Source organism: Parasteatoda tepidariorum, chromosome 4, assembly GCF_043381705.1.
Source record: "Parasteatoda tepidariorum isolate YZ-2023 chromosome 4, CAS_Ptep_4.0, whole genome shotgun sequence".
In the NCBI taxonomy this organism is placed as follows: Eukaryota; Metazoa; Arthropoda; class Arachnida; order Araneae; family Theridiidae; genus Parasteatoda; species Parasteatoda tepidariorum.
The window spans coordinates 99,643,512-99,667,494 of NC_092207.1; the positions used below are offsets into that span (position 1 = coordinate 99,643,512).

At 29.3% G+C, this 23,983-nt stretch overlaps 2 protein-coding genes across 3 annotated transcripts; one reads left to right on the forward strand and one right to left on the reverse strand.

The window, feature by feature from the left end:
* Positions 1-1,360: 1,360 nt before the first annotated feature.
* LOC139425412 (uncharacterized) lies at positions 1,361-14,115 on the forward strand. Of its 2 annotated transcripts, none has more exons than XR_011636669.1 (7): positions 1,361-2,780; positions 4,205-4,350; positions 5,938-6,176; positions 6,256-6,381; positions 6,970-7,097; positions 8,918-9,037; positions 13,767-13,882. XR_011636669.1 is itself a non-coding variant. In XM_071180245.1 (7 exons), the coding sequence occupies exons 1-7, from the start codon at positions 1,396-1,398 to the stop codon at positions 14,057-14,059; spliced, it is 2,487 nt and encodes an 828-aa protein (XP_071036346.1). In that variant the 5' UTR covers positions 1,361-1,395; the 3' UTR covers positions 14,060-14,115. The 2 variants fall into 2 exon arrangements, 1 of the variants encoding a protein (XP_071036346.1); XM_071180245.1 differs by having other exon boundaries at positions 8,868-9,037; positions 13,767-14,115.
* Positions 14,116-16,100: 1,985 nt separating this feature from the next.
* Positions 16,101-23,493, reverse strand: LOC110282023 (uncharacterized). The gene is made up of 3 exons (XM_021144548.3): positions 23,307-23,493; positions 16,467-16,528; positions 16,101-16,390 (listed from the first exon to the last, which is right to left on the reverse strand). Exons 1-3 carry the CDS (start codon positions 23,380-23,382, stop codon positions 16,256-16,258), a joined length of 273 nt encoding a protein of 90 aa, XP_021000207.1. The 5' UTR covers positions 23,383-23,493; the 3' UTR covers positions 16,101-16,255.
* Between the last annotated feature and the right edge of the window lie 490 nt (positions 23,494-23,983).

A 23,983-nucleotide genomic window follows, 5' to 3' on the forward strand; every position in this document is an offset into this window, starting at 1 on the left:
CCTTCAGTTCAGGTTTAAAAAAAAAAAAAATGCGTGGTATATAATGCTTCACTTGAGGAAATTCAATTCTCCCCCACAAATAATCACTCCCATTTCCCTCAAGAAAAAAAAAAAAGGGGGGGGGATGCCCCAAGGAGAGTTTTCAGATACAATTTAAAATAACGTAACAAAGAATTCTATTCAAAAAAATCTTAGGTATTAATTTTTCGAAAATTTTACATTTACTGGACTGTTTACAGATACTGTTTCTTTCCTTTTTAGCAAACGAGCGGATACCGAAATTTGTGGAAAACTCAGATAGGTGAGAATAGACTAAATACCTCAGTTCTTCTTAAAAAGGATAAGAGGATTTAGAAAGAAAGGAAACGAAGTGGTGTTTAGTTAATCAGTGAATCTGTTTGTAAATAACTAAATAAAACTAACTTACAATTTATGAAACACAAAATTTTCTAAATGAAATTTTAATAATTTTCGTGTGATTATAAACGCTTGTTAGTCTGGAAAAACAGGATCTAGGTCTAAGATAAGGCCTCATTTAATTTTTTTTACGAGAAGTAAAAGTATTGCGTTACACAGTTTTTAATAAGTTAACTTCAGTGCTTAGTTTCGTTATTTACAATTATATATAGTCTATGTCCATGGAAAGAACTCCCCTCGCCATTCGTCTGGAGCAGTGGCTGTGACTATGGTTACGAGGTTTGACTATTTCACCTTGTGGTGTTGGATTAATATTTAAGACACATTTTGCTCGGGTCGGTGAGAGAAAGGGAATCAGGAGAGAGAGAAGCTCCACTTTTGACACGCGCTCTTTCTTGCTACAGACGGCCTAAGACTTTGTGGCGATGGGAGTTATTTCTATAGACAAACTTTAGTCAAATTTTTAAAGAGTAATAGTAATTTTGATTTGATTTGACACCATGAAATTCGCTTTGGTAAAAATATTTTGCATCCATGAAAGAATATTTAATGATAAAAAACCAAACTTTGCACTATAATTAAATTCATTCGCAAAAAATAATAAAAAATTTCATTCGAACTTAAAGCATAAAATACTCACAAAATAATACTCTTATTAGCAACATGTTTTCCAGTTTAAAAGAGATATTTACACTTTTAAACGGACACTTTCTACCACAGAATAATATACTTTTTACGTTCTGAAAATTTAAATTAACAGCAACGATAGTTTTAGTTTATTTATCACCATCCTACGTGAGCGAAATAAGAGCAGATATAGCACACATTTAGGGTGCAAAATCTTATTTATAATTATAAGTTATTAACGTAAATGTAAAATTCAAAATCCATTAAATCGTTCTACAATAAATAAAAAATTCTCTTTTAAATTGCTTTTTAGGACTCACAAAAAACTACGTAGTATTTTTATACTGCGATATGAGTCAAGCTGATGATATTGCTGGTATTATAGAAAAGGAACGTAGACTATTAATTCATATGGCTGCAAGAAATCGCTTGTCTGTCAAAAAATATCCAAGAAAACGGTTAAAAATAATTTTTCCAAACAGTTGCTGCAATTTTTACAAATTATTGATATCGGAAAAATGTGGATCCTGTTGGAAAAATTGGCGAATGCAAGATGATAACCTGGTGAACAATACTCCAATGTACTATGTACCCGACCGCCATACCTTTATAATATTCACTGCATTAAACATGACTGTCCAAAGATACATAATTCGTGAAAACTTTCTGACTCAATATTATGATGTTTATGAAAAGAAAGAACCGTTGTGGTCCATGAAAGATGTCCCAATGGAACAAAGATTATTACTGGATGAACGAACGCTGGACCCACCACCAATGACTGTAAATAATAGAAAAATACTTAAGTTTCGGAGAAAGTGCGACACATTAGAATCGCCGTCTAATGAAAATGCTAGAGAAATAGATAAGTTTCGGAAACTGCATTACGAAACAAAAACACCAACTGTTGAAAATCATCGAGAAGGAGATCGGAGGAGACACGATACATTAGAATCGCCCATTATTGAAAGTGGTAGAAAAATACATAAGTTTCGGAGCAGGCATGACAAATTAGATAGATGGAATATAAGCCAAGATGAGCCACATGATGATTATTTAGAAGATATACCAAGCACTACATTCATAGCCGAAAGAAAAAAATCAATTATTTCTCACCAAACCACAAGTAGTAAAAAGCAAGAAAATGAACCCCAAAAGAAGCTTATTAACATAAATCGCTTTGGGGAAGGCGTACCAGAAAACTGCATGTTTGGTTTATCATTGTGTAGAGAATCGTCGTCAGCTGCAAAGAATGTGGAAACTTCAGAAGCATTCGACAAGAATTCTGGTATAAAATTTGCCCAGAAGAATCGAAGGAATGTACCACGACCATTTCCGAAACTTAAAATTTTAACTCTGTTAAAAAAACTTTTCTATTTACCGACTGTGTTTTCAACTTACTCTTTACCAAATAGCATTAGAAAATCTCAGTCGTTAAATTCCCTACTATTTATAAATACGGAACCAGAAAAAGCATTCTTGAAAATGACTTTTTCTCTTCCAAACTTAAATGAGATGATGTTTGAGAAAAGAAGCAACAGACTTTCTTACGTCCCTGATTTCGTAGATGAACCAAGTAGCGTTTGCGAGGCCGATAGGGAAGCAGGCCGGCGGGGCCCAGTTTCCTTCTGGATAAAGGGCAACAACACGGGTGTATCGACTGAAGGTAGGATCACATCTACTTCTGCAGTTTCAAGAAAATTAAAAGCTTTTCAACATCTATCTTCGGCGTTTAAGTAAGTATCTTTTTTAAGCTATGTAAATAATGCATTAGTTGATGGTTTATGTATATATAAATATTATGTTTATGTTATATACATATATATATAAATTCTCTCATTTATACCTTTTATTGCGCGGCCACAAGAACTGTTCGATGTATGAAAAACATCTACATAAAAAAAGATAGTCTTTTTGTTTATACCACGTGGATATTTCTTTCTTCAGCTTTAAAATAAGCACTCTGCTTCAACTTCAGATCTAAATATACACATTAATTTTATTCCTGTATTACGGTGGGCAGAACTGTCTCATTTCTGCTAAATAAATCCTTTTAATGACAATTATGTGACTTCGTTTTTTCTTTTTTACCAAAAGAAACCGCCCTTTAAAAGAACAAATGATTTAATAAAAACTATAGCCTGATAACATTTTTACCTTGGCTCGCATAAAGATGAAAATTGGCTCCAAGATCCTGTACGAACATGCATCGAATTGAAATACTAAATTTTGCCCAATCTAACTTAAATAGGCTCCAACATTTATGTACAGAGCTGCCACTTTATTATGACTACCTCCTTAATTTCTTGCTTCGCCACCTTTTGCCATTGATATAGCCAGGTTTGATTCGTTTTGGAATGGGCTCAACGAAATGTTGATAGGTTATTTGTGGAACATTTGAGACTGTTTGCAGATTTAGATGACTCTCTTAACCCGAAAACGCTCAATAGGATCGTGATCTGACGATTGTGGGGGCCAATGCAATAAAGTTAAATCCTCAAATCAATCCTTTATAATGCCAGTTGTAAGACAGGACGCATTATTCAACTGAAATTATCTTTCGCCACTGGAATAAATCATCAGCATTAAAAGAATTACTTGATCAGCAACGACGCCATGATATGGTGTTTAATTTAGACTACGTTGCAAATTGAAATGAAATTCCCAAATTATAAATCAAGAAGGCTGAATATGGGCAAAATAATAGATGTAAATTATCGGATGAATAGCAGTGTCAAATATATCTAGGCAAAATATTGGTTTACAACAGTTCTTCTATTGTGTACTCAGTAGAGATTCATGAATATCGGTCTTATGATGGTCCGATTGCTTATGGGAAGACAGTGTTTTCTACAATATATGGCGTTGTACCTTATCCTACTGGGTCATTGCATCCGCTCTGTTGAATCGCTACATTTGACGTATTCCTTTTGTTGTTGATTTTACAATGTAGGTGTGCTTTAACAACTAAAAACTAACAATGAATATACAAACATGCTTATACAGAACACTTGAAGGGACAGGATATGAAACCCTATTACAAAAGAGTAAAGATTACACGTATGACACGAATTCAATAACGCCTAAATAACAAATTCCATCGAAATAATGTAAGCTTACTTATACGTGATTTTAATAGAAACTTTATTTTTATTTACAGAAAGACAAAAATACTAATGATAGAGTCTAAAATCCATTCTTATAAGATGTCAAAAAGACGCTGGGTTCACACAAACAGCAGCAACGAATTTCAATCTTTAGATTCTGTATTGCTGGATATACGAATTCAAAAGATTTCAAAGCGAGGTACAGTAATGTTGTTGAATTATGCGCAGATTCGTTTCTTTGAAATGGCCATTTTCAGGTTACTATTTTCATGTAATTTGGCTGTAAACAGAATGTGTTGGGGGATTTTTACCTACTGTAAAACATTCTGGTTGTTATGGCTTGATTTCATTTTTTTGTTCTGAATCAATGTAAATATGCCAAGGTCAACTTGATGCGTAATAATGAGCTTATTGCCATAGTTGCTGCAAATATTGGAGATTTTAATAAACGGAGTGTCGGACTTAGGTGTCCGAATACGGTGGTGGGACTAAAAACTAAAGCTTTGGGTGTAAGATGCATTTTGAGGGATTGAGAATCAGTACTGAGAGTTTCGTGCTCGGCTGACCACCCGATTAGAATACCTACTCCTGCTCTCCAGAGCTCAAAGTCAAGAAAACTGGGAAGAGCTTTGACCCTCCATGGGCTGTGACACCACTGAGTTTAATTTAAAATATGAATGATTTGCTAAAGTAACTAGAAAAGAAATGAAATATTGAAACGGAAAGTCCATACTTTTCAGTACCGCGAGCAATAAACAAGTCAAAAACAGAATTGCCAAATGAACAATCGTCTTTTTTAAAAATATGTCAATAACAAACTGATACAAATCTTCACTTCTTATTCACCAGTATTAATCAATGTCTTATGAAATAAAAAAGTTTTGAGTAAATAATTTTTTTTTTTTTTTAAGCTTAAAATAATTTTAAAATATCACCCTCTACAAAAACAGTAGTAAGAGGTTGCCAACGTTCTAACCGGAAATAGTTAAGATAAAAGAGAGAGGTTTGTTAGAGCTTACATTTCTATTGAAAACACTAAACCATCCATAGCTCCATTGACATATACCAGGGTTGACACACTCTTGAAAAAATTAAAAAACTGATGACAGAGATTTTCTAAGATTACCGTGAAGTTTACAGCTTTTAATTTCACATCAATTTTAAAAATTCAGTTGATCAGTTGTAACAGAAATATTTAATTTTCAAATACTTTTGATCAAATATTTTCGATGGTAATTAGTTAAAACATTTTGATTCCATGATATTTTATTACTAGTTTTTAAATTTTTCTGGAAAGTGACAACCCTGTGCACATAACATTAAAAAAGAATTTTATTTGAGGGTCCCTTAAAATTATCCTCTAAATTTGTTTATAAATTATATCTTATTTTCTAATTCAACAGTTTTTAATTTATAAGAAGTATTCTTGGGCAGGGCCTATGGAATAGATATGGAGAATGAAATGAGACCAATGCCTTCTTTTTTTGTTTTCTCTGTATGATAAATAAACGAGGTTTACATGTTTAATGCTAGGAAATAATTTTTTTAAAAAATGAAATCTTTATAAATATTAAAAAAAAAAAATCGAGTATCACAAGCGCGAGGCCCAGGTTAAAGTCCAGCTTGCCACCTCTTTACGAAGGCTATGCCTTAATAGTTTTTAAATAGGTTTTTCGAAGCAAACTTATTGCTACAATACCCTTAATTCGCAAAATATACCTTACTATGTGCAAAAATAGAAGAAAAAATTATGTTAATTTATTCGCAGCAAAGTTATTTTGTTTAGTTTTAAAAGAATTGGAAAATGAATATTCAGATCGCCACAAGTTGATTGATTCACCGGATAAAAATATGAACTTGAAGTCAAAAATGAAGACTAAGGAATTTAAAGATTTTATCCATTTGACACAAGTAGAACCAGTTGCATTTGTTCGGGAATTGAGGAGAATTCAGCAAGTTTTGTTTTGTGAAATAGAAAATGGGGAACTTGCTAGGCTAATTCTTAAGCCCCATACAATCACAGAGGTAAGATAATTTTTTAAATAAAACAAGTGGTCTATATAAGTAAAATCTGTTTCCTAAAAACTTGGGAATTTCCTTTCAGATCAACAGTCCACACCTTATAGGATACTTACACTTTTTTGAAAGAATAAAAGAGCTGACCATTCAAGAAATATTGGCTGAATCAGATAAGGAGCGTAGAGCATGTCTTCTAATATACTTCCTTCAGGTACACGTTTGACAGTCACTTGAACACTCTTAAATAAACACAGATTGGAACATCTAATAATTTAAATAAAAAGTATGCATTTATAATAGTTACAAGCTAAGAAAGTGAAACTTTCTATTCATTTTCTTTCTTCCAATTCATTTAGTTGCACAGATACAATTATTATCGCCAATAAACTATAGTTTGCAAAAGTTTATAACAGAATATTCAACTTGAAAATTTATTCTAACAACACCATTTAGTTAAGCAACAATGAAGTAAAACAATTTGCGCCTGCAGTGTTTGGTAATTAAATAAGTAATTGAGGTTAGCAAAAGTAATATCTTGAAGCAAAAAAACTTTCACTCCTAAAGAAGTTGAATTTAATCTATAAATAGACTCGTAATATTATGTAACGATTATTTATCTTAGCTGGAGGTGTAAAGTATAAATTATATTCAGTTGGTAAGTTTCAAAGTGTAGTTTAGAATTAAAGTTTTTCTTTTTTCTTTCTTAAGGCAAGTTGTTCGACATCACTTAAATAATTAAGAATAATAACATCGTGATTTTTATTAAAAAGTTTAACTTCATAAAAACATTTTTTTTCAGGTGGCCTATTTAAGTTTCAAACTGGGAAATATACAGTCTGGAATATCAGTCCTCTCAGGATTGTGTTATCCTATGGTTTTCACAGATTCAGAAACATGGTCCATAATTAAAAATAAAAAAGATCTTGGGTAACATACACTTTTTAGAAACAAATATATTATAATACAAATCTTTGGTATTTGTGTTTTGATCCTCAAGAGCAATTAATTTCTGATTCATTTTGATAATGCCCCAATATGTAGTTAACTATTCAACAGAATGGACACACAGAAAATAAACTGCATGTGTTTGGGAATTAGGTTTAAATACTAGCTGACAAATTGCCTTGATGACCAAATTGATCACCTTTTAAAATTATCTTATACAACATATGAACTTTAATGATAACCAAGATGAATACCCAGCACAACTGGATTTAAATATTTTGATTCTGCAACCCATCTTAACAAATTTTTAACAATTATATGAACCCAAATTTTTCACCCTCTTTGATTTCAATTTTAACTATTTTTTAAAGATAGTCGAAAATCTTTAGGTATTGAATTTTAGCAATTATTAAAAATCTGTCTAGAGGATATCAAACTGTGAGTTCTTTACATTTCAGCTTAGCAGGCATTAGAAGTACTAAAACTATTTCCATCTCTGTTCTGAAATAAGAGAGAATCGCTTCATTATGTGTTGTACTATTTCCTCACACACCTCTCCAGCCATAATATATACATGCTATTGAGTGAAAAAAGCAAGCTCCGTCACCAATAATTTATTAGACAGTAGGCAGCAAAATAGTATTTCTCATGTTTAAAATTTCTACAGTTATTTTAGAAAGGATCAAAAATCAAACTAAATAATTACTTCCTAACTAAGTTTTTATTTTCCTAAAAATACAAAATTATTATAAATAAATACTTAACATATAACTAACTATTTAAAACTACTAAAATTCAAAGCTACTAAGATAACCTAACAAATTGAATCTAAATAAATATTTAATTTATTAAATTATTTTTTAAATGTATGTAAATTATTACTTAAGACGATCTAATTTTTTTTAAATATATTTTAAAGGATTCTAAAGACATTAATAAAATATTTATAATGCAATTGGAGTAAACACTTTCTGTTGAAAATTTTTTAAAATAAGCTAGATTTCAAACTTGATATGGTTACTGACAAATTTGACTTTTTAAAAATGTATAATTATTCTATTTTAGATTTTTCATATGTTTTTATAATGGATTTAAATTGCAAGTTTGTTTTAAATGAAATAAAAATTTAAAAAAAAATGGCATTAGAAAATTAGTATTCAACGAAATGATTTGTTCCTTGATTTGGTGCATATTTCAATGAAGATAATACCACTTTTTATAAAATTTCTATGCTTAGCTTAAAATGGGTTAAGGTTTGGTAATAATTACTATTTTAACCAGAAAACAAATAGAGATTCGTACAAAATCTGAAAAAGGTAGAAAACTTTTTGTAATTTTTTAAAATTATATCTTCATTTGCAAACCTTTGTTCGCAGTTTCTTTACTTCATTTTTTCAAAGAATTCTAAAAATATATATCAAAGGCATTCTTTACAAAATATCCTTGGCGATTCCCTTTTAAAATCAATGAATAGATTTTAAAAAAAATATCTTGTAAATAAATATTGATGCTTAAAATATCTCAGTACCAGACGTTAATACTTTAGATCAATTTAATTCGTAAAGATATCCAAGTAGAATTATAATTTTTGATTGTACTTGACATGGAATTGTCCTCTGCCTGTCAATATACTCCTTTAAAAAAAACAGCATTATTTAAAAAAAATTCCTTTCAGACAACTTCAAAATCATTTCTTTAACCTCTTGATTTCTTTTATTAAAATAAAAATAAAAAATAAAAATTTCACTCCAGGAAACTTTTTGCTTGTATGGAAAAATGCCTGAATAAACAGACTTTTTTAGGAACACACATACCAACATTCATGAACTTTCTGACAAAAATTTGTGATACTGTTATGGAAAGAGGTTCCAGTCAAAATTTTAATGTTGCCAAATCCAAAAGCATCTGGGAGAAAGTAGCAAGTAAGTTTAAATCATGGTTGTTATTATAAACGTTAATCCATTATAAAATAGAGTTTAAATACATCAATGATGTCCACTGTAAAAAAAAGTAATTTAATGTATAGTTTAAATTCATACGCTTTGAGCATTAGAGCTAAAAAGCTGCATTAATATTATTTTGCTCACAGAAATTGTTAATGAGGTATTTATATAAAGACTTAGAGCACTAGTACGTTGGATTTTTTTAAAAAACTTCTAATCAAATAAAGCAGACTTCCACAAACTATTAAATGATTTCCTTTCATACACGACAAAGTCTAAATTCAAAGAGCTACAAAACACAAAGCCTAAATTTAAAATTGAATCTTACAAGAAGTCAGTTACTAAATTAAAAAAAACTAATTATTCGATTTTTAAAAAAAATTAAAGTTAAAAATGAATTTTGATTAAACATAACATACCTCCAAATTAAAATATAAGGAAATATTACTTTTAAAAATTTTAATTGGACAACATAATATACAATTTAGTAAATAAATTCAATATTTCACAAACCTAACATTGTTGTGAGCTGGTAAGTTTTTGACAATTGACAGTTTTATCCGGTTTTAACCATCATATTAAAACCATTAACCATCATATCCAGTTTTAACAGTAAGGATAATTATTAACCATTAAAAGCATAAAGTATTTATAAAAAAAAACATACATAAAAAATTACAAGTGATCAATCAATTATGTTCTTGAATTATTTTAATATTTAACATTTGCTTTGACAATTACAGTGAAAAACCCAAATTTTGGTGTAGAATATATTAAATAATAATAAATGAAAACGTGGAAAATTGCAATTCATCTAATTCACTAATTTTTAACATATTTTTTTAATAAGAAAAAATTTTGCAAAACGACACATTTTTTTAACATTAAAAATTTTTGTAAGAATTTGTTTAGACCAAAAATTTCTCCATGACTGTACGAATTTCCACCAAAATATCGTTTGCACAATCAAACACAATTTGTTCTCCTGTATATAAGTACACTGAAACGTCTCAGGAGCGACCATTCTCTGTTCCACAAAAAAAATGGTCATAAATGAATGTTAGTCGTTCTTATGTGTTACCTCCATTGACTTCAAAATGTTATCGAGGGTACACGATTTTTTACAAATAATTTTAATTTGTTGTCATTTTCACGGTGTCACTTTCGTTGGCATCAGGAGTTAAAATATTTAATACTGTATTAGAAATATCCAACATAAGACAAACATAAATTTAGACAAGATTTTAGAATGAAAAACTTTTTTTGAACAAAAATAAATAAATAAAATTAATAATATTTTTTTACAAATATTAATTTTTAAAATTATATATATATGGGTGATTCTCAGGAAATATGACAATTCACTGTCCCTTGCTCCAAGATTTAATACTATAATACTAAAAGAACTTTTTTTTGAAAAAATTAATAAATTGCATTGCTGTTAGCATTTTAAAATGACTTTGCACTAACATTGACTGTTTTGTATAGTTAAAAAATTTAATTGAACTTCAAAATGTCCCAAACACTGTTTCCAATAATAACTAGTTTCAAAACTTTCTATACATTTTTCAATGTCTAATTTTTTTTATCTCAGCTGGTGTAAGCATTTCTAGAATATACGCAGAGGTTATTATTTACAAAAACTTCGTTTAAAATAATTTTTTCTGTCAATAATTTGTTTGTCCCAAGAAAATCTGTCATTTTCCTGGCTACTTCTATTTAGTGGTTTATAACCAAAATTGATAGAGCCAGCAATCAATATCCTATGTTAATAGATTGATTAGATACCCTTTTATAAGAACATGTCTTGTTGCATGAATAAAGAACCAATTTTCTGGTTCAAAATCTATTTCAAAAAAATTCTCAAGATGAGTAGGTTTTTGTGTTGTCATTTTCCTGGTTTCTGGAAATCACTAATAACATAAACTACATAGATTTATCAGAGTTATTTTATAAATTCCTGTTGTTTTCTGCAGAATGTAAACGTTTTTGGGCAAAATATTAAATTAAAGTTATATGCTATAAAATGGAGAATTTGTCATTATCCTGGCTTATGAATTCCAGAACATTGAAGTGCTACCAAATTTTTTTTTAACTGCTAATACTGTAAAGGGGAAAAGCAAATATTTACCTAATATGAAACTTATGCATAATTGTAATATGGTTGGATGTAATCAAAGTTATTTATTTATTTAATGATTGATTATTATACACAATTTTATTCTGCACATATCAGCAACAAAAAGAAATTTGATTCTTTCTACAGTGGATAAAAAGAATTAATTTAAGCAATTTGTGGTTCATCTAACATAAACAGGGGTGATTATGAGCCCAAGTCAAAATTCTGGAAAATTTCTTGAGTTCTTTCTTTTGTTGAGAAAAAACAAAAACAGTTTAAATTGAAAAATTAGAAAAAAATTTAAACAAGGCTTTTTTTCCTTTTTACTATTTACACATACCTATGATGACCTGGAGAAGTAATTAAAATTTACAAATATGTCCTTCTTTCTTGAGTTTATGATTATAACAACTATTTACTGATAAAAAATGAATATTAATTATGAATATAAGCTTATAAAGTATCTCTCTGGCTCTCTCTTACAAACAAATAAAATAAACTGTGTTTTAAAGTTCTACCTTTGAAAATTTGATTTCTGGAAACTTCTGTGATTAATGTTTTTTTTTAAACGCCTGGACCTTCGACCTCCGGATCACTGTTAGCGAAATATCCAGATTTTTTCCGGAGCACAATCGGCACTGTTATTCTAATTTTGATACAATGCTGATTCGTTAAATTTAAAAAATAATTCAGTGTAATTTTCTCAATCAATCCCTCAAGAGCATCGGGTCTTTTAGAAAAGGATTTTACGAATATACATAGATATATTTAATAAACTTAGAAAATATAAGGGCTCACTTTCAGTAGAAAACAGGAATAGTTTATTACATGTTTGTATTCCTTTTCACCCAGCATCAGCTTAACAGTGTTTCGCCTGGAGCGATCATTCGACATCTCCTGTCTTATTTTAATTATTTTAAATACTAACTCTAGGTATGACCCCCAGGGGTTTCCAACTTACATGAGGCCGCGGGCCACAATTAAAAACACAAATCAAATGGCGGGCCACAACTTTATCAAAATTTTATGAAGGACTTTTTATGTTTGAAAGAACATTAAATATTACTGTCAGATTTTTAATAAGTTGTACAAAACAAAAGTATTGAATTCCAAATTAAAATAAGTAGATTTTTAAAAATATTTAATTGTTATTATTGATATTTTTAAAAATATTAAATAAATAATAAAAATTCGGGCTATAATAACTTTAATGTGCACCTATATATTAAACAATGATTTTTTTAAACGTCTGGACCTTGGATCTCCGGAAACTTCCGGATCACTGTTAGCAAAAATTCCGGAAATCCGGAATTTCCAGAGCACAATCAGCCCTGCATAAAGGCTTAAGTTGAGTTACTTACTATTAACTTAAAATGACTGTTTTTTGAACTTCTAAGTTAATATGTTATTTTCCTGGCATTCAAGATTTGGTGAATTTCTATTTTATTTTTTTTTCTCGAGCAAATGTCAATAAACTATACTGCTGTCTGTAAGATATTAATGAATGTAACTAAAGTATACAAAAATTTTTTTGACTATTTTAAAGACTTTAAATTTGAAGAAATCTTTTGGTTCGAATTGTCATGTTTGAAAAGAATCACCCATATATATATATATATGTATGTACTTAAAAATTTTAAAGCGAGCAACAACTTTTTTTTTTATTTATTATATCTATTTTAATAAAAAATTGAATACATAAAATCAAATGTAAAAAAATAATAATAATGGCAATTGTTACGCTTACATCTAACTTGTCAACAATGGTGTAGTGTGTATACCACTACAAAAATACAATTCCAATTTTCACTACTATATAAGACATGTTAACTAGATTCTATGACGGAGTACTATTCATAGATGATGGTTGACATTGTCAATAACTGCTATCCCCACAATGGCAAATCAATAAATAGGATGACAATAAAATCAATGTAATGGACTAGTCAAATTTACATTTTGTGACATACCTTAATTAACTATTAACCAAGCTAAAAGCCAAAACATCAATATTTTCCTCATTAGGACCTCAGCTTTGCTCTGAATAGAAACAAAAACGAGCTCTGAAGTTTGCAAAGAAGTTTTCTGAAACATACACAAAGGAGAATTTGTTACATAATAGAACTGATGAAACCTCTTTCATTGCTTTGGAGATCCTTTCTAATGAGGCAAAGAAAAACAATCAAACCAAAACAGTTAAGAGGTGGCTCCTTGTGTATTGCAGTACATTATGATTATGAGCTAGTATCGATTCTCATAGTGTGGCTGTCAATTGCATCGAATACAACAGTTTGTTCCTAAACCTAAACATATTTGTTAATCAATATATTGTAATAAAGATAAGCAGAAAGTAAAATTTTTAAAAAGAAAAAAATTTAAAAGTGATAAGTATCAAATAAAAGGTAAAAATAAAATATCCCTACATATTTCCTTTAAACTAAAAATTAAATCACTGTCATTTTTAAATTAATCATTTTGTATAAAAGCAACAATAAAATGTATTAAATGTGGGGAAAAAAATTCTTTAGGTTGTAAAACAAATTATATGTTTAGAAAGTTGATTTTAAAAACTAAAATTTATTTATAAAGGTTGGTTGATGTATGATGAAGAAAAGAAAGCAGAGAAACAAAGCGGAATTCAAAAAAGCCACCTGAATAATTTGTCCAAATCAATATGTGTTCAAGAAAACTTCCAGAAAAAGAGAAGTTATTACATGGTGGAACTGAAAGCAGCATCCCAACCCCAACATCTTCATGAAATCATGGACACCATCGATGATTTCAGAAAGCACTACAAGTTTAAAGAAACATCGTTTCCTGCAAATAAACAAGTACAAGACATCATATTGTTAAAACCCTATGCAAATAAATCTTTTACATAAAAGAAGATATTTTGACTGCACTTTTAAAGGAAAGGTAAGGGCTATAAGCCCGTCCAAATAAAACTACATTCTATGAAAGCAAGTAATTAAAATCCAATTTGAGTCTAAAAGATTTATCTCAGTGATCTAAATTCAAAATAAGTTCTTTTATAATTTAGACCTTATATTTGCTCACTGTGAGTTTAAGAAATTCACTCCCAATTAAATATTTTTATCAAAATAAAATTTAGTTTCTTATTCAGTTTTGTATTGAGAAACAAAATACATTTCAAAATAATCAATGCATCAAATGAAAACCTTTCATTAAAAAGGTTTTATTAATGTAAATGACTTTTTAAATATTGCAGTAAAAATGTTTTCTAATTGCAAAAGGCATATTTAAAAAGAAGTTATATTTCTTATTTAATTGCACAAATTTACATCTACATCTCTGAATAAGTAACTAAAAACAAATCAATCAATGAAATTTTTTACGCAACTGAAAAATATTTCAGCCTTTAACTGCATCACAATTCATAAGCGATTTATAATTAAAAAAAGTAAATGATTAAATGGTTGCAAATATTTTGCTTGTTGCATCAATTCACTTAAAGGAAACTTTTGATTTTTCAAAAACTTTAAGATAATTACTATCGAAATACTTAAATAGAGTGTTTAATTATTACTTAAAAAAAAACACCATTACATGATTATAAAGTAATATTAGAAGATACTAAGTAATATTTCAAATTTCTGTATAACATTATCATTCCTTATTGCTTAGTCATGGCATTAAATTTATTTATCGTTTAATCAATAAATACTCTCTTTTGGTGTATAACTTATTTAAGAATATTGATTACTTATTTCATTGCGTCAAGTTATTACAAACTAGAACTCAGATCTCCAAAGTGCATGCTGCCACATCACTTTGAAGTGAAACAAAGGGTGCTGCTGGGTAATCATAACTTCCAAGTTTTTAATAGTATATTACTATTCAAAAAGAAAAAAATATTCAAGCTAGAGTTGATATACATTTGAATATATGAATGATATGAGAATTATTTATCCTAAAAAAACTTCAAAAAGCTATATAAAGGTTCTCACTTTCGTTCTCATTTTCGACAGCTCTTTCAAAGAATACGTGCCATTGCAAAAAATATTGAAAAAAAAAATAGAAGCATTTATTTTGAGCTTTATTCATTGAAATGAAAAGTTACGTAATGAGCAACAAGTTTAATTATCAAAATTATATTTTCTCCTAATATTTTATTAACCTCTTAACTAGTGAAGTATAAAGAAATATTGAAAAAATATATATTATAGTTCCTACATTCAATTTTACTGTCAGGATAAGATAATAATAGGAACTATACTGCCAAGGAGCTAATAATTTTAGGTAAACATACGTGTACCACTGGTTTTAACTAAGTAAGAGAATTTAAATATTTCGATTATTAAATTGTACCTTAAGTAGGAACAAACATGCATACTGTTAGATTATGGTAATTTTAAATACAATAATGAATAGATTTAATAATTATTTAGAAAAAATTGAAATTTCAATAAATACAAAATAATTATTTTAATATTATAGTTCCAAAATTATTTTTGTTATGCAAACCACACAAAATAAATAACTATTGAAAATAATCTAACATTAATTTTTAAAAAATATCTAATTCTAATATCTAATCTTCACATCTTGAAATCCTCAGAAAGCTTAAACCTCCACAAATGTTTCAGTCAGGTTAGAACTATAAATTTTCTGACAGTGTGTTTATAGAAGCTAAGAAGTTCCACATATGAGGACTGAAGAGATTAATACTTATATTATTATTAATATCTTTTAACTTATTAAAATACTTGAGTGGATTTTAAATAAGAATTGTTTTCACTCACTTACATCCACAGTTTCTGTTTTGTGGGATTGCATGCGCGAAACATAGACTTTTTGTAAGAAACAAGCGTTATATGCTGCCATAAAACAATTCTGAATTTCATAAGGATGCTAAGACTAGTTATTATTGAGTAGTATATAAAGAAATAAAATGAAGAAAGATCTCTTTTCGGAAGTATTTTATTTTGAAGTCATTAAAGAAAACAGCCCCAACAAAGTATCTAAAAAACAAATGAGAGAGTGGCAGTGATTGCTATCAGAATACAAATGCATTTCAGTCGTGGCACTTTGTGAATGAGAGACAAATATTGGTTAAATTATTTCTTTTTTCCCTTGCGAAGAGCTTTGACTTTTGCAGCTGAAGCAGACTGCTTAGAAGCTGTTAAACTTGAGCCTCCAGCTTTAGCCCGTAACTCATTTTCAACATTGGCTCTTATACTTGATTCTAAGGCCTGCAACAGAAAAAGTTTGTATCAAATGAAGCAGTTTATAATTTTTTAATAGGAAAAAAGGTAAGTAAATAAAAACCTTTTGTAGCTTTTTTCTTTCAGAGACACTTTTCTTAGGAGTCTTTTTGGTAACACTGCTACCTAATATAGGAATAAATATATTTAAACTAAAAAAATATATATATAGAAATTAATACAAGGAAAAGTTCAATATGGATGACTTTAAACGGTTAGCGCCCAACGTCAGGAAAACTATTTCTTCTTCTAAAAATATATATTGAGGTAGGACAATTATTTTAGTGTTATCATTTGTCTAGGAGAATCAAAACATTTTCACCTTCTAAGGTTGGGAAATATTATAATTTTTTTTTTTAAATTAAAAAAAAAAGAAATAAAAACTGATTTATTTTAATTGATTTGTTAAATTGATTTTTTTTTTATTTAAATCGTAATTTTTGTATTTTTTTTTTTTAAATTTTTATTTTTGCCAAAGCACCCAATAAAATATTTTGAGATTATTTAACATTATTTAAAAATAATGAATAATTCTTATTATAATGGCTAAAATAATTATTTAATTATTAAAAACAAATCATTGAATAAATAAAACCAATTCATGGTGAATAAATAAATTATATTTTTAAAGCTCAATTTGTTAATGAGTGTTAAAGATTAGGAGATTATTTGCCAATTATATATCTAATGAAGAGTAAATTAGTTTAGATCAGAAAGCATTACTGAAAAAAATTGTTCAAAGTTACTTTGGGTAGAACTAGTCTTAATAAACGCAAACTACATATACAAACCGCATTTAAATAAGCATAAAACTAAATGGATATAATTATAATACGTTTTTTGCCCACAAGTTATTTTATGCAGATTTAATGAAAAATCATAATTCAAAAGTTTAAGGCCACTCTTATCCCAGTTCAGTCCATTTTAAAACATAATAATTTACTTGTATATCCCTTTCACTATTTTTCAGTAAAATACCAACATTATCACTGAAATCAGACTTTTTATTAAAAAAAAAAATAAACTCACAGCTGGAATACATGTATTAATTCTAATGCATAAAAAATATTTAAAATTTCATTAATGGCTTTCAAAAAAATCTCAATAGATTTAATCAGTGATAAAAAATTAAGTGATTTAAATCAAGTGTCATTCCAACGCTGCACCCAACATAATTTATTAATGATTCAGAGATGTGGGACAAGATATATGACTATAAGGAAATGGGAGCTAATAGTAGAAAATAACCATTTAGTTTAATATCATATTTTATACCACTTTTTTCGATGCGTAAAGGCACTTTTTGTATCACTTAACAATAAAAAGTACAAAGAAATGGGGATCGACAAGACTCTAAAACTAGAACAGAATTTAAAAAACTTTCAGTGTATCACTCCGCTTATGTTATATTTGTTAGAAGACAATGTGTGAACCGAACTGACTTAATATTCTAGGAAGTATTATTGTATTTAAATTTGCATGTAACTTCACCCTTCATAAGATTTTTCTGTATTTATTAAATTTTAAAAGATTAAGAGTCTTAAATCGATTAAAAGTAATTAATATTACACTATAAATAAAGTGCAAGGGTTGCCATTTTTTGAGTGTTATCTTCAGTTCTTTATGTTTTCAGCTGAATTAAATGGATTTAAAGTAGCACAATTCATGTTGTAAACAGTACAATAACATGATGAAAATATAAATTGGAAGTAGTGATCAGGAAGTCTGCAAAATTTGATCACTAATGCCACCTGTGCTTTGCTTTACAGGATGCGGCAAAAAAACTAGAAGTTAAGTCACTTCTTTTTCATTTGTGTGCTTATTTCTTCTGTCTGCTAATTTAATTAAAAAATATTTTATAATATATCTCCTAGCTTACTTATTGTTTTTTGACGTTTTTGCAATGTCAAGCAAAAGATCTACTATTTTAGAGCTATTTAAGTAAAAAAAAACAGAAGCGTGAAACTGTTAATTTGCTCCGTACACAAGTGTTAGGCCTTTCTAAAGCAATTGCTTTAGCAAAAATGGGATAGATTCAGGGTTTTCGCTACGGTAGCTTTTTTCGCAAAATACGAAAAGACCCCTCAAAAATGCTAAAATTCAGCAAAGCATTTTCGCATTTTTGCTAAAGGATTTTACTAAATTCCATTAAAAAAAAGCTTCCGCGAATATTATTTATTATTATTATTATTCTTATTTATTCTTCTTTGATAAAGACACTTGAGAGTTTGAAAACAGATGTTACAAAATGCTCATCCTTAGGTACCTTCAGTTATGACTGGTGTTAGAGCGGGGGTTGCTGCTCTGTTCAAAAACCAAANTTATTATTTGTTATACTTTGTTAATTTATTCCTTTTTAATAAAGTTAAATTAAAAATCGTTTGTCCAGTTTTTTTTGTCCCACCCTCTAGTACATGGGTTTCCATCTACAGAAGCGGTAGACATAATGCTCTGTTCAGTGATCCAAATTGAACGCAGTCCATTGTTGGTTGGAGATCACTAGAATCAGACACAAACCACCATAAAATAATTATCAGTATTCCTGTAGACTAGTTACTGATCTACACTGACAATCAATGGAAAGGTGATATTTTTTTTAGACAAATGGAATAAGGAACAAAAATTGGTTTCGTCAGTCAAAAGAAGTTTGCTTTTATAGCTTCTGGTGAATTTTTTACTTTTTCGTGCAAAGGAAATAAATTAGAAAAAACAAACAAATAAGAATGCTGTATTAGTGACATCGTTGTCAATTTAATGATCAAGATTTTTTTTAATCAAAGTTTCTGTTTCAATTTCAATGCACTGCTCACTTTTTAATTTTTGCTTAATATTTGTTCCATCTATGGTAAATATGAAAGATTCAATCTGCTTGTTAAAAGAAACATTAAATTTAATTTTTTAATTAATTTACAAAATTTAGATAGAGCTGAGTTTGCACCACTGACAATCCAACAATAAACATACTTCAAAAAAAATTTTTTTTTAGTTATCAATAATATTTTATTTTAATAAGTTTTTTTCCAATATTCTATCTATAAATATGTAACTTCAAATTAGTTTGACAAATCTAAATATTTTAATATTATCTTAATTTTTCTCGTTTCATAAATTTTCAAAAATCTAATAAGGGCAAGTAAAAGTGTCAATTTTTTTTTCAGGTGCCGAACCTTTTGACCCCTTCCTGCCATTAACTTCTCAATAGTCAACATTTTAATATTAAATTACCAAATTTAATTACTTCATTGGATTATTATTATTTTTTTTAAATAGCGACAGACACTGAACTTTCGTTCTTCGCCTTAGAAGATGCCGGAAGTGTTGCTCATTTATCATTACCCAGTGGGCACCTGTGAACCAAAGTCACACTGCCACAAATACCCGTTCATAGGGTGGGCCACATTCATGCATTCACATATCAGAAGACAACAGAGAGAGAGAGAGAGAGACATCCATGCCCAGAGCGGGATTCGAACCCGCAGCCATTGGTTTAGCAGTCAGGCACGCTAACCACTTGGCAGGCTCATTGAAATTTGTGCACTGGGCTGAGAGTAAATTTTATTGTACACCTACCAAATAATCTTTTGAGAAAGGATATATTAAAATATGTAGATATCAGCAATTTATATCCTACATATGAACATTTAAGTAATTCAAAATATTTTGAATTGATATTTTGTTACGAGATTTCCTTGCAGAACACCACTTTAGTTTGAAATCATAAAACAAAAAAAATATTTTAAAGTAATCAGACCCATACCAATTGTTGTCAAGAGTTGTAAGTTATGAGTAATGTTTACATAATAAGTAACCTTTATAAAATATTTGTTGATTGGATTTTTATTAAATACAAAAATGTAAAAAATAATGACATAACAAAAGAATGACTAATAAATTTTTATAAAAATGTGTTTTTAATAACTTCTTTAAAATAACATAATTTACTCTAAGTTTTGCAAACTATGATCCGTTGGATAATCAATTTAAAAAACTTAGTAATTAGGATATGTAACACCGGGAATGAAACTGATAAACTAAACAAAAATTTAGATTTAGAAAAAAAACGAAAGGGTTCATTTCATCGACAATCAATTCTTGTTTTCATAGCAGCAGACAGCCTTAATTTGTGGCAGGGGGAGTTCTTACAACAGTCAAACATAATTAACCCCTTGCTGAATCTATTTGTTCTGAAATATTAAATGAGAAAAGAAATACACTATATAATACAACTTTGTCAGAACAAGTGACACCTTGATATGCTGTCAAATTTCCGAATTTTCATGAAATTATTCGATTAACGGCATGGGTACTAAGATTCATTAACAACTGTAGAAAAATGGTTAATGAAAGACAAAAAGGCGAATTGTCCATCACTGAGATAGAGAATGCTGAGATTCTTTTAATTCAATAAGTGCAATCCAAATTTTTTGAAGAGGTTAGTTCAATTCTCAATAGATGTGTCTTTAAAGATGAAAAAGGTATTTTTCGTATCAAGACAACCACGGAAAGAATCGATAAGTCAGCTTTCCGATCTCCTATTCTTCTACCTGATAAATTTTTATTCACCAAAAGACTTCTTCAACATTTTTATCAAAAATCCATCACGCAAGAAGTCAAATACTGCTCAACATATTTGGAGAAAAGTTTTGCATTTTAAGAGATAAAAAAACAGTGAGAAGTACTTTAAACTATTGTGTTGAATGTAAGCGTTTTAAGGCTAAAATTTTAGAGCTAAGCCTGTAGCTTTACCTTGTGACAGAACAGGATATTCAGAAATTTTTGAAATCGATCTGGCAGGCCCGCTTTATGTAAAGCAAGAGGATAAAGTTTGGATTGTGCTGCTCGTTTACTTGCCCTCTTTTAAGAGTTTTTGAGATGGTTACTTCCTTAACAACAGTGTCTTTTGTTATGTTTTATAGCAAGAAAGGAAAGACCTAAAATAATTTATTCAGATAATGGAACTAACTTTAGAGGGGCATTTAATTTGTTATGTGAAATTGATTGGAACAAAGTAGTTAAAGAAAGAAAAATAGATAGAATTTCTGTTCTGTTGTCTCTTGAGGGACTAGTTTGAACTGTCAAGATCTTCTCAACAAAACACTAGGGAAAGCCATACTTACGTAGGAAAAATTGATAACAATTTTACATGAATGCAAAACACTTGTAACCTATTTATCGAAAGATGTGGAGGACTTAACACCTTTGTCGTTTTTATCAGATAGAAATAATTTTTAAGTGTCTGATATAGACACACTTGAAAAAAGAGTAAGATTTCATCTGAAGTTAAAAGGGAAACTGAGCACAAAGACCCTCGTAATCGTAAGGTTAGGGTGGGTGAAATTGTCTTTATCGGAAATGTTAAAAAAGGGCAAAACTGGCCCTCAGACAGAGTAGTTGATTTAATTCATGGGAAGGGTGGAAAAGTGAGAGGGGTTAAATAAGAGATTCAGACCAATGAAGAACTTTGGGAAGAAACTTTATCTTCCTGTGAAGGAACCAGTGTCGCCTGCTGAGCTACCACATACAGCAACATCACCTCAACTCAGGGTTGGCAGGTTTTTGACATGTGACAGTTTTTGACAGTTTAAACCATGGTNGGAAATGTTAAAAAACGGCAAAACTGGCCCTCAGACAGAGTAGTTGATTTAATTCATGGGAAGGGTGGAAAAGTGAGAGGGGTTAAATAAGAGACCAATGCATTAATATGTCCCATACAAAGAATTTTTCAATTAGAACTTTGGGAAGAAACTTTATCTTCCTGTAAAGGAACCAGTGTCGCCTGCTGAGCTGCAACATTACCTCAACTATAAAAAGACTCTTAATAGATGATCTATAAAAGTGCTAAAATATACTTGAGATGTGATAAATATTCTGAGTTAGTGTTAAAAGGGGGAGCGTGTGGAGAGTGGTTTCAAAGCGTATATGATTTGGTTGGATTGATCTGCATTAACCTTGAACCAGCAGATGGCTAAATGAATTCTGAGAGAAGAGCTCAAATTATTAACTGTAGTTTTGATTTTCTTTGTCTCTTTATATGTGTTCCTTAATAATGTGTTTGTATACATTCAGGATTTGTTTTATTTTTATTGACCTGCTATGAAACAAAGGATAGATGTTTACTCGTTTACCTATTCAGATAATTTAGAACTGGCCATATGCAACAATAAAAATTGTAGAAATTGAATTCATTTTTTATATTTTTATATAGCTTTATTTTAAAACCTTATACAGGCATATAAAACTACAGACTAGTAAAATATTTTGGTTACTAATCAATTAGGGCCAGTGCCAACATTTTCTTTTGTACCACTACCTTATCAATACCAAAAACCAAAGCTTCTCCCTTTTCAGAATGAAAGTGATGTACTATGTACATTTCAAAAAGAAACAAAACAGAATAATGTTGCAAAGATGCTGCAACAACAAAGATTTGTTTTAGAGGAAGAAAAAAATTGCTGAAAAATATACAGCAAAAAAAAAAATATGAAATGAAAAACATTATATTTATAACATGTAGAACACACACAAAAGTAGAAAAAAAACTAAACTCATGTGAAAACTTTGTATGTGTATGTACAAATCCTATAACTTCAGCTATATTATTTCTTGAAGTTTCATTGCTGATAAAAGTTAACCATATCGAAATTCTCATTTACCCTGTGTATTGTATTCATATGCATTTATAGATCAATGTAATAAAAATGGTGAAATATAAGCAAAAGCAAAAACTTTTTTAAAACGAGAACACCATCTTTTACAACTTACAAATACTAAACTACATTTCAACACTATTATTTTTCAGAAATTAACATGAATTTTATTTTCAAAATGACATGCATTCCACATTTTTTTTTGCAAACAATCTGAATGGATTTAATAATCTAAGTGGATATGAATGTAATATAACCTTTCTTAGAAGCTTTAGTGATCTTGGGTTTCTTGGGATTACTTTTCCCGCCTTTCATATGAGATCCTTGAGGCATTTTAAAAGGTTTTCTAAATATAAATGGCTAGATTTAAAATGAAGTTTTTGAATTTTTTGTTTGTTTAGAAACGCTCTTAGCTGCCTATTTCTGCTATTCAAACAGTACACTACGCAACCCACTTTCTTAAATAAAAAGCTTGTAGTAGTAGTAGTAGTAGTTAATTTACGTCACACTAGAGCTGCACAATGGGCTATTGGCGACGGTCTGGGAAACATCCCTGAGNCAGACCTTAACTTACATAGTTATCGCTGGTTTTTTAACAGAGAGCAATAACACATTCATTTTTGTTTCCTTCAGTTAAAATACTCATACTATTTCATTAAAAATACTTATTCTATTTTTTTAAAAATCATCAATATTTTCTTTTTTTAATGGAGGGCACTTGGAACTATAGTCCATTGGCCACAGAAAGTGCCAGAACTGCTAACTCTCTTTTCGTTTCCCAGTGGGCACCTGTGGTGAAGCCACGGCGGTGGAGCAGCGTCGCCCACGTCTCACTACCACAACCCATTTATAGGGCTGGTCACATTCACACACAAAGGAGAAAGGACATAGAACACAGATTGAGAGAAAGAAACATCCATGCCTTGCCCGGGAT